This window comes from Garra rufa, chromosome 10, assembly GCF_049309525.1.
Source record: "Garra rufa chromosome 10, GarRuf1.0, whole genome shotgun sequence".
In the NCBI taxonomy this organism is placed as follows: Eukaryota; Metazoa; Chordata; class Actinopteri; order Cypriniformes; family Cyprinidae; genus Garra; species Garra rufa.
In genome coordinates, this window is record NC_133370.1 from 1,599,974 (window position 1) to 1,612,500 (window position 12,527).

General features: G+C 32.5%; 1 protein-coding gene across 1 annotated transcript in view; it reads left to right on the forward strand.

The window, feature by feature from the left end:
• The window catches only part of LOC141343789 (nicastrin-like), a 10,914-nt gene extending 1,548 nt beyond the window's left edge, over positions 1–9,366 (forward strand). Inside the window, exons 2-5 of the mRNA XM_073848433.1 lie at positions 91–193; positions 2,232–2,401; positions 4,856–5,065; positions 8,693–9,366. Of these exons, the coding sequence (XP_073704534.1) occupies positions 91–193; positions 2,232–2,401; positions 4,856–5,065; positions 8,693–8,815 (606 nt within the window). The 3' untranslated portion in view covers positions 8,816–9,366. The remainder of the gene's footprint in view (positions 1–90; positions 194–2,231; positions 2,402–4,855; positions 5,066–8,692) is intronic.
• Positions 9,367–12,527: the final 3,161 nt, after the last annotated feature.

Consider the following 12,527-nt stretch of genomic DNA (forward strand, 5'->3'; position numbering starts at 1 on the left):
TAAATACAAATGTTTTGCGTCACGTCAATGACATATGCATATATAAATATGTTTAAGATTACATTATTTGTGTCTATTTGTCTCTCTCAGGTCGCTCAGTTGCTGTATGGTTTTCTAATTCAGAAGAATAACAGCTGGTTTCGATCCCTGCTGCCTCCTGAAGTCACTAAGAAAGGAGACAACAGCATTTTAAGTGAGACCATCTGTGTTTATACTCTATTCTCACACATAAACACAGCACATAAATCATATCTCACTCATCTTCTGAGAATGAATACAGTGAGTTCATCCAAATAGAGAAGTAAATCATCATTCGTGTTGTTGTAAATGAAGTTTTTGACTGAATATGTCCACAGGGTTTCCGCGGGTCCTTAAAATGTCTTAAAAAGTAATAATTGTAGTTGGATTAAATTTAAGGCCCTAAAAAGTCTTAATTATGATTTCAAGAGTTGAGTTGCAAAAACTGCAATATTTATAAATTTGCAGTTACCAGGAAAACTACAATATTTCTGTCGTTCCGAAAGCGCCACCTGCTGACAGAGAACAAATTTGCATTTCTAATAAGGTCGTCTGCGGTTTTTGTTCTGACCAAAGTGAAAATCAACCAAAGATTAATTTTTAGCATCATTACTTCAGTCGCATGGTCCTTCAGAAATCATTCTAATATTCTGACATGCTGCTCAAAAACAATTTATTGTTATTATTATGTTGAAAACGGCTAAGTAAAATTGAACAGATGACTAGAAAGTTCAGAAGAACAGCATTTATCTGAAATAGAAATCTTTTGCAATATTATAAATGCCTTTGTCATCACTTTCAATCAATCTAAAGCATCCTTGCTAAATAGAAGTATTAATTTCTATAGTCTATAATTCTAAAAATAAGGCCATAAAAAGTCTTAAATGGTACAAGAAAGAAAGAGGTCTTAAATTTGCAGTTACCAGGAAAACTACAATATTTCTGTCGCTCCGAAAGCGCCACCTGCTGACAGAGAACAAATTTGCATTTCCAATAAGGTCGTCTGCAGTTTTTGTTCTGACCAAAGTGAAAATCAACCAAAGATTTTACACTGCAAACATTCAGAGTTGTAAATGTGAACTGCTGGATCGACAAGAAAACATTGCATTATAAAAATCTAAATTAATACAAAATATCTTTAAATGCTATTTAATTAATATATATTTTTTTTATTAATATAATTAATACTTTTGACAGTTTTATAAAACTTTTTGTTTTTGTGGAAACCTGTATATGAACTGTAAATCATTTTACAGTTTAATATATTACAATTAGGGCCGGGACTCGATTAAAAAATTTAATCTAATTAATTAGAGGCTTTGTAATTAATTAATCGAAATTAATCGCATTTTAATCGCATATAAATATTTGACCTGAGAACAGTGAGAATTAAGATTTTTACATGGATTTTTAGAATACCATTGAATAATGACTGAATACATAAGCTTAAGCAACAAAATATTGTTTATTTTTGTTCAACCAAGTCCAACAGACCAGTGAAATATTGCCATTTAGTGTAGCAAGAGGTACGTTCTTTAACGAGTCTTTCATGCCGAGAACTCTGCTCTTGTGTTTGCTTAATTATGCATTTAAACGTTAATGACCAAACCTATCATTATAAATGTTGCTGCACATGGAATATAACGCGGATAACATTTAAAAAATATTTTTTATCAGGTTACACACTGATTATTTATCACTCAAACCCCTTTCTCTACCTGTCCGTTGGTCGGGCATATCCTCCATGTTTGTAGTTTTTTAACACTTTGTATGCGTGTTTGTAGTTCTAATCGAATCCTCGTTCACGGCGCAGTGTGTTGCGGGCAATATAAGCAGTTAAGAGTGTGCATTGATCGTTAAGTAGTAGACCATCCGGGAATCTTTGGAATACCTTTTTAAACATACTACGATTTGGGACATACAATACTATTTAGGACGGACGCATCTTGTCTGAACGCTATTTGGTGCTCCAGTATTATCAGTCCACGGAATCTCATCCAGTGAGAAACGTTCCGCGGTGCAAAACTAAGTGCGATTAAAATGCGTTAAAAAATTTTAACGCGTTATTTTTGTGTAATTAATTAATCTAAATTAACGCGTTAAAGTCCCGGCCCTAATTACAATAGACATTGCCCTACCCTGCTATGGTATTCATTTTACTTGTGCTGCAGGAGTATCAGTGTGTATCTGACTGTGTCTCCTGTCTTCTGTAGGTTCTGGTCCTCCTCAGTTCTACATCGGTCTCGGTCCTCGCATCCACGGCCCCGTTCACAGCGTCACGCGCTTCGTTCAGTACATTCTGGCTAATCTGACGGGAAGCGTCACCAATCTCACAGAGAGCGAGTGCCAGAATCCCAGCGAGGTCACCACTGAGAACAAAGACGTAAGTGAAAAAGTCAAGAGGTTTTCATTAAGAAATCATGAGAATATGTATGAAATTTAAACACCGTGGTGTTGGTACAAACTTAATTAATATTAGGTAAGCCAGTATCCTACATAGGACTTTGCAAAGGTAAATCACACTAAATATTTAATAATTTTTAAAGGAATTTTAAAAAATCCATTTATTTTATGTTTTGTTTTTTATTAGTTATTTTGGTTTTATATGCGTATACACTACCACTCGGAAGTTTTTGGAAAGTAAGATTTTTAATGTTTTTTTTAAGAAGTCTCTTCTGCTCACCTAGCTTGCATTTTTTTTTTTTTTTTTTAATCTGAAGTACAGCAAAAACTGTAATATTTTGAAATATTTTTACTTTTTAAAATAACTATCTTCAATTTGAATATTTTTTAAATGCAATTTATTCTAATGATTTCAAAGCTGCATTTTACTTCAGTCTCCAGTGTCACATAATCATTCAGAAATCATTCTAATATTATGATTTGCTGCTCAAAAAACATTTATTGTTATTATTATGTCGAAAACAGCTGAGTAGAATTGAACGGATGAATAGAAAGTTCAGAAGAACAGCATTTATCTGAAATAGAAATCTTTTGTAATATTATAAATGTCTTTGTCATCACTTTTTTTTTAAAGCATCTTAGCTAAATAGAAGTATTCATTTCTATCTTTATAATTCTAAAATTATACTGACCCTAATGTTCCAGAAGCTTTTTATTTCAGATAAATGCTGACCTCTGGCTTTTTCTGGTCATCAAAAAATCCTGATTTTTTTTATTAATTTTTTTATTGTTATATATGCACATGGATGTGGAAGCCCTTTTCCACCACTGAAACTTCTTATCTCACAATTCAGAATTGCAAGATATAAAGTCACACTTCTGGCATTTTTTCCCCCCACAGTTGTGAGAAATAAAGTCAAAATTGTGAGATAAAAACTGAAGTCCAATTTTGAGAGGGAAAAAGACTGATTTGTTCTTAGAATTGCGAGTTTATATCCCTTATAAATTCACAATTTCAAGATAAACTCAAAATTGCTATTCTGATATAAATGTTCAATTCTGAGAAATGAAGTCAGAATTGTGTCATATAAACTTGCAAGTCACAATTGCAAGATATGAACTACAAAAAAAAGTCAGAATTGTGAGTTTATGTCTCGCAGTTGTGAGTTCATATCTCGTAATTCTGGAAAAAAAATCAGAACTGTAAGTTTGTGTCATGAAAAGTCAGAATTGTGAGATAAAAATTCACTTTCCTCTTTTGTTTTTTGATTCAGTGGTGGAAACTGGCTTCTATACATGGTAATGTTTGATATATAGTACAGACCAAAAGTTTGGACACACCTTCTCATTCAAATGAATGAGAAGGTGTGTCCAAACTTTTGGTCTGTACTGTATATTTTTCTGTTTATTAAAGTTTTTACTCTATATTTGTGCAGTTTTCAGTGGGTTAGTGATATTTTTTAAATATATGTGACCCTGGACCACAAAACCAGTCTTAAGTCGCTGGGGTATATTTGTAGCAATAGCCAAAAATACATTGCATGGGTCAAAATTATTGATTTTTTTTTTATGCCAAAAATCATTAAGAAATTAAGTTCATGTTCCATGAAGATTTTTTGTCAAATTCCTACTGTAAACATATCAAAATGTAATTTTTGATTTGTAATATGCATTGTTAAGAAACTAATTTGGACAACTTTAAAGGTGATTTTCTCAGTCTTTTTGATTTTTTTGCATCCTCAGATTTCTGATTTCAAATAGATGTATCTCTGCCAAATATTGTCCTATCATAACAAACCATACATCAATAGAAAACTTATTTATTGAGCTTTCATATGATGTATATATCTCATTTTTGTCAAATTTAACCTTATGACTGGTTTTGTGGTCCAGGGTGACATATAGTACAGACCAAAAGTTTGGTCTGTACTGTATATTTTTCTGTTTATTAAAGTTTTTACTCTACATTTGTGCAGTTTTCAGTGGGTTAGTGATATTTTTTAAATATATATAAATTAATAAATTAATATTTTTTTAAATGGGGTTTTTATACAAAAACTGTTTTTTTAATGTAAAATTCACTTTATAAAAGACCCATATTTCTAAATTTAATTCATGGGGATAACATGGATAATTTCACATGGTTTAGTGTAAGATTTTTGCCCATCTTTTGGAAAATCCAGTTTTACAAGTAAAAAAAAATAACTTTTACCAGTAGGTGGCTGCAGAGCTCCACTATTTGCTGTTTGCCCACCTGAAAGATATTTTTTCACAAGTTTTTCAGTTGAATTCATATCTACTTCTGAGAAGGTGTTTGGTCTGTACTGTATGTATAATAATATGGTGGACAAATGAAAAATTCAAAAATATCTTTTTGCCTGTGTTTCCCTGAATGTCCTGAACTCACGCTCTGTTGTTGTCTGTTCTCTCTTAGTTTTTCTCATATTTCTGGGTGTCGGGTCCGGCATCGGTGAACGGCACAGACGAGCCGTTTTGTGTGCGAGCGTCTGTTCGTCTGTCCAAAGCCGTCTCTCCTGCCTTCGAGCTGCTGGAGTACGGCTCTCGAGATTACTCCACATGGACCGAATCTCGCTGGAAGAGCATCCGAGCGCGCATCTTTCTGGTGGCCAGCAGAGAACTGGAGGTAACTCAGCACTCCTTGTCAAACATTTCCATTACTTGAATTAAAATAGGATAACGGAAAATTAAATAAATAAATAAAAATCAGCTACTTTGCCAAAGCAACATTTTTCATTCCCATTTATTTTAACTTTATGTACTGAAATAACTAAAAGTAAAACTGGACATTTTTACAGAACACTAATAATAGTGATGACAAAAACACAGCAAAATTGCTAAAAATGAAAACAGAAAATATATGAATAAAAACTATACTTGCATTTTAATTATGCTAAAAACTGATCTCTAATAAATTAGTTTACATCTATATCAAATCCATGTCTGTCGTGTTTCACACAGGGTGGCCGCGGATCCTTAAAAAGTCTTAAAAAGTCTTAAATTCCGTTGTCCTAAAATAAGGCCTTTAAATGTTAATTTTAAAATCTTAATTTGTCTTAAATCTAAATCCAAGGGTCTTAAATTTTTTACACTTTGAAAAGGAAAAGTTTATCGTTTTGAGGAGAATCTCCTGCGCAGGTTCTAAATCTGTTCTGTTGCTAGACACGCGCTTGCTTGACAACGCCTCAGTGTTGCCAGATTTAGCGGGTTTCCGCCCAACTACACGCATTTGAATCGCAGATTAGCTGTTAAGTTTAACCATCATAGAGTAAAAGTTTATAATTAGCACATGTTTTACGTTGCCGCACACAACTGGCGCGAGCACGCGCAGAGAGAGAGAGAGGAGAGAGAGGCGCGCGGCGCGATTCACACAGATTGATTCCTCTTTAACTGCTATTTGAACGGAAACGTACATACCAAGTCATGTCTTAATACCCGTTTTGGTATTCTGTTTAACAGTCGTTTATGTCTTCAGTGAACCGTAACAGCTGAGAAAGAGATGCGTGCCAGTATTCGGTTTGGGCATTTGGCCTTAAAGAGACAGCATCCTATAAATACCTGCAGTGAGAAACACTAGTTATTTTACAATTAATTATTACATTTCCCCTCCTGAATACTAGTGTTATTGATTTTATTACTAACTTTATGTTGTATTCATTTACACTTGTCATTTGTGTAATTGTTCTTGTTTTGTTACTGAACTTTAGTTCAGATAGTAGTTTTTGCTGTGGATGAGAAGTAGCCTACCTAAAGTAAGCATTCAGTAATTAGGAAAAAACAAACTTTTTTTTTTTTTGCTGATCCGAAAAATGATCCGATCCATGACTCAAAATCCGTGTTTGTTACACTGTTACATTGGCTTCAAAGTGTGTGAGAGCCTTGACTTTGTCATGGAATAGAAAATAATTTCTTCTTCTGGAATAGTGTTTTCTGTTGAATATTCCCAAGAATAATCAGTTAAATAAAATAATAATTTAAAATATCTTCATAGTTTTGTGCTAGACTTTTGCGGGACTTTCAATTTGGTCTTAAATTTTGTTTGAAAATGGTATTAAAAAGTCTTAAAATGTCTAAAATTTAACTTGGTCAAACCTGTAGACACCCTGTCACATCATAAAAGGTATACATATTTTAAAAGGTATTTGATTTACAGTGTGCTAAATTCAATAAAATGTCTAAAGTATGACAATCGAAAGGTTTTTTCTTACAGTACTGAGATTTTGGGTTTAAATGTGTTTAATTGTCATGTAAATGTCATAATGCACGTTAATCTTAGTTAACCTAAATAAATGTGTTATTTTCTTTATGCAAATATATTTTCTTATTTTTCCTCCATTGATTTTGAAGTGAAATGCAACCTGTGTATTTTTAATGAAAAATAACTGTACAGTAAATACAGTATTTAATTGTCAAGTAAATAATGTCATAATCCACATAAATCCTAGTGAACCTAAAATATGCAGCATTTTCCTTATGCAAAATATATTACCCTATTTTCTGGCCTTTTTTAAAAGTAAAATTCGACCTGATTATGTCTAATAAAAAGATCTCAGTTCAGTAAATCTAAAAATATTTTATATATACACCCACTGATCACTTACAGAAGTCTTTTCTGCTCTTAAAATACAGAAAAAAAACCTGGAACCTGTGACATTTTTTTCAGGAGTCGTTTCATAAAACAAACAGAAAAGAACAGCATTTATTAAAAATAGAACTTTTTCAACAATATGCATTTTAATTGTCACTTTTTATCAATTTAACATATCCTTGCTGAATAAAATTATTAACTTCTTCTAAAGAAAGAAAGATAGAAACAATTTACTGACCCCAAACTTTGAAACGATGGTGCATATTTTTAGAAAAAAAATCTATTTTTTAATAAATGCTGGGGTTTTTTTTGTTTTATTTGATCAACGAAATCCTGAAAAAGTGTCACAGGTTCCAAAAAAATATTAAGCAGCACAACTGTTTTCAATATTTATAATAAATCGGCATATTAGAATGATTTCTGAAGGATCAAGTGACACTGAATACTGAAATAATGATGCTGAAAAATCAGCTTTGCATACCAGGAAAAAAATTATAATTTAAAGTATTCTAAAATAGAACAATTGTTTTAAATAGCAATAATATTTCACAATTTTAGTCTTTTTTTTCTGTATTTTTAATCAAATAAACACAGCCCTGAGGAGCAAAAAGACTTAAAAAACATAAAAAATCTTACTGATCCCAAACTTTTGAAGGGTTGTGCACATTATTTACTTTATGCAAATATGTTTTCTTATTTTTCCTCCATTGATTTTGAAGTGAAACGCAACCTGTGTATTTTTAATGAAAAATATCTGCGTATTCTCTGTACAGTAAATACATTATTTAATTGTCAAGTAAATAATGTCATAATCCACATAAATCCTATTTTTTGGCCTTTTTTAAAGTCAAATTCGGCCTGATTATGTCTAATAAAAAGATAAAAAGTAAATCTAAAAATATGTTATATACACATACTGATCACTTACAGAAGTCTTTTCTGCTCATCTGTTTATTTGATTTAAAATACAGAAAAAAAAAACTAATATTGTGAAATATTATTGCAATGGAACCTGTGACAATTTTCAAGATTCTTTTAATAAAAAACAGAAACTTTTTTTTAACAATCTACATTTTTACTGTCACTTTTCATCAATTTAACACATCCTTGCTGAATAAAATTACTAATTATTAAAGAAAACAATTTCTGACCCCAAACTTTGAATGGTAGAGCATATTTTTAGAAAAAAAAATCTATTTTGCATTAATGCAGTTTTTTGTGTGTTTTATTTATCAAAGAATCCTGAAGAAGTATCACAGTTTCCCAAAAAATATTAAAGCAGCACAACTGTTTTCAATATTTATAATAAATCAGTATATTAGAATGATTCCTGAAGGATCATGTGACACTGAAGACTGCAGTAATGATGCTGAAAATTCAGCTTTGCATCACAGAAATAAATTTAAATTTTAAAGTATACTAAAATAGAACAACTGTTTTAAATAGCAATAATAGTTTTACAATATTAGTAATTTTTCTGTATTTTTAATCAAATAAACACAGCCTTGATGAGCAGAAAGGACTTAAAAAACATTAAAAATCTTACTGATCCCAAACTTTTAAAGGGTAGTGCACATTATTTACTTTATGCAAAACTATTTTCTAATAGACCAGGGTCTGTTTTGGTTTTGTGACTGATTATTTTGTGTGTGTTGTTTCTAATAGATGTTAACACTGGGGGTGGGCGTGGCCGTGCTGCTGCTGTCTCTATTGGTGACGTACTTCGTCAGCTCGAAGGCGGAGCTTCTGTTTAGCTCCGCCCGTGAAACGCCCACAACCACCTACTGAACGAAAGCAGAGTCCAGAACCTCCAGCCGCTCATTCAGTTGACGAGTAATTTATTCAAACCTGACGGGATTCTTGTTGGTTTTGCTGCACTGGTTTTTAGTCTGGTCTGGACTCTCCTGGAAAGTTGTTCATTTTTGTATCTTTTTTGTTTTGTTTTATAATTCCAGATGTTTTTTCTGATTATGGACGGGCACAAAACTAAAAGCTGATTTTAAGTGTTTAATGTTGAGAGTGATTGAGTGAATGTTAATGCGATGTGTGTGTGTGTGAATGTAAATGCAGTGAGAATGTGCAATAGCTTACTGAGTTAACCTTCATCTCTGTGGATGTTTTTATTTGGGAATGATGATCACTAATGTACTCCAAACACAGACTGTCCTCAATGAACCGCTCATCATGTTTCCGATGGAGAGACGTGGAGCTGTGAACAACCAAATGAACTGCGTTTGTTTGTTGACTCCAGTTGAATGAAAGCTGTTTGATTAATGATGTCATTATTTTCTCTGACAAACTGATGCCTTGAGAACCTGAATAAACATGACTTTCTTTTCCATGCTGTTCCAGCAGTTTCATGCTGCTTTGACTGCTTAAAGTATGAACTTATTATTGTTATTGTTACTATTATTATTTTTATTGAACTTAAACACTATGCTCATCAACTTAAAATCCAATCAAAGAAATTTGAAAACAAATGCAGTATTCAGATATTGACATATTTCACATTATATTATATTATATTCTATTATAGACAGTAAACACTATGCTCATCAACTTAAAAACCAATAAAATAAACCTGAAAAACATTCAATATTTGAATATTTACATATTACATTATATTATATTATTTTAATTATAAACTTAAAATCCAATTTTTAAAAAAAATCTGAAAACAATTGCAGTATTCAGATATTTTACAATATTTCACATTATATTATATTATTTTATTTTATATTATAGACAGTAAACATAACTTAAATATCATATGCTCATTAACTTAAAATGTAAAAAAAAATCTGAAAACAAATGGCAGTATTTGGATAATTACATATAATACAACATAATATGTGAAATATTATTTTTTATTATAGACAGTAAACAATATGGTCATCAACTTAAAACCCCCCAAAAAAATCTGAAAACAATTGCAGTATTAAGATATTTTCATATTTCATGTATTATATTATATTATAATAAACAATATGCTCATCTTAAAATCCAATAGAAAAATTCTGAAAACAATTGTAGCATTCAGATATTTTCATATTTCACAATATTATATTATAGTATAGTATATTATAGAATAGACAGTAAACAATATGGCCATTAACTTAAAATCCAGTTTAAAACAATTGCAGTATTCAGATATTTTCATATTATATTATATTATAGACACTAAACAATATGCTCATCAGCTTAAAATCCAATCAAAAAATCAAACAAATGTGGCATTAGGATAATTACGTATTTCATACATTTTAAATAATAAATAATATGCTTATCGACTTAAAATCCAATAAAAAAAATATGAAATTATAATTATATTATATTACATTACATTAACCGAAACAACTAATTAAAATATTTATATTGTATTTTTAAATATTCATGTGATATATGTATTTAATATGTGCATGTAAATTTCTGTATGTATATATATATATATATATATATATATATATATATATACACACACACACACACACACACAGTTTTATGAAATACAAAAAGAATAAATGTTTTACCTGTCGACTTGAGTTTAATCTTACGAACAGAGAAGCTGCTAAAAAATGTAATTCAATAGTGTAGTTATAGTCAACGAATGATACGGGCAAATATTAACAGTACGACTTGATCTCCATGTCTTTGGTTCAGTGTCTAGTGCTTGTTTTATTTAGATTTAGCAGAGAGACATCCAGCATATAATCTCTTCACTGCAACTTGGATTTGAAGCTGCTGGACTGATCTTCTGATATCTGTCAGGTAATATAGACATTTACGTGTGTTATTCCTAAACCTGTGTTCATTATGATTTAACGTGGATTTCGGTGGATTTGCGTAAAGTGTGCGATACGTGAACACTACCAGCAGAGGGCTGTGTGGATCTGTCTCAAACCTGAACTACACACACATTACTTCTCATTAGCTTTCCTGCTGTATTCACTACTGTGATGTGAACGATTCTATAGATTTACTGTGTTAATGTGATTTATTTGTCAATATCAGTAAATTACTGTAAATCCTTGAATTGTGGATTATTGGTGATAATTTAGTATGTGATCAGATGCATGATTTTCAACAGACAGCTGATGAAATGAACGAATCATGAGCAGAACATCACAGAGACCTGAAGATGGACCAGAATACCTAAAGCAGCCTCATAGCAACACCCTGACAACTGCCCACATCCTAGAAACCTCATAGCAACCACCCAGAATACCATATCAGCCCCATAGCAACACCCTGACAACCATCCACATCCTAGCAACCTCATATCAACCACCCACAACACTCTAGCAACCTCATAGCAACACCCTGACAACCACCCACCCCCTAGAAACCTCATAGTAACCACCCAAAACACCCTAGCAACCCCATAGCAACTCCCTGACATCTACCCACATCCTAGCAACCTCATAGCAATGATCCAGAAACCCTAGCGTTCCCATAGCAACTTTCTGACAATCACCCACATCCTTGCAACCTCATAGCAACGATCCAAGATCCCTAGCTACCTCATAGTGTACACCCAGAACATTCTAGCAACTCCCTGACAACCAGCCACATCCTAGCAACATCGTAGCAACAATCCAGAAACCCTAGCAACATCATAGCAGCAATCCAGAAACCCTAGCAACCACTAAATTACCTTAGTAGGTCTATAGCAACACTCTAAAAACCACCCACATCCTAGAAACCTCATAGCAACCACTCTGAATACCTTAGCAGCCCTCTAGCAATTCCCTGACAACCATCACCATCCTAGCAACCACCCAGAACACCCTAGCAACCCCATAGCAACTCCGTGACAACCACCCTCATCCTAGCAACCTCATAGCAACCACCCAGAACACCCTAGCAACCTCATAACAACTCCTTACCAACCACCCACATCCTAGAAACCTCTTATTAACCACCCAGAACACCCTAGCGACCCTTTAACAACTCCCTGACAATGAACCACACATCCTTGCCACCCCATAGCAATGATCCAGAAACCCTAGCTATTTCATAGCAACATTCTGACAACCGCCCACATCCTAGAAACCTCATAGCAACAATCCAGAAGCCCTAGCAACACCCTGACGTTGAAAACAGATATTTTTGTGATTTGTATGTTGCAAAAATTGTTCTTCTTCAGTATTTTATTTTTTGTCTCCAGTACAAATATCTGAACATTAAATCAACAAAACATTTAAAATGACAGAAGATAATTTCTGAAAAATTGAAGAAATTAAATTGAGAAAAAAACATTAGCCAATTGGGTGACAAAAATCGAGATTTTTTTCTTTAAATGACGTGCACTGGCACAATTTTTTCTCAATTTAAACTCCCTTCATTTTGATCATTTCTTCTCATCAGATGTCATTTTTCTGTGGCAGTTTTCTATAGCTGATTTAAGACAGTTTAGATTTTTGTACTGAAAAACAAGAAAAAAGATTCGGAAGTGATCTGTTTGGAGACGTCATCCTTAATGGCAGCTGAACCCAGCAGC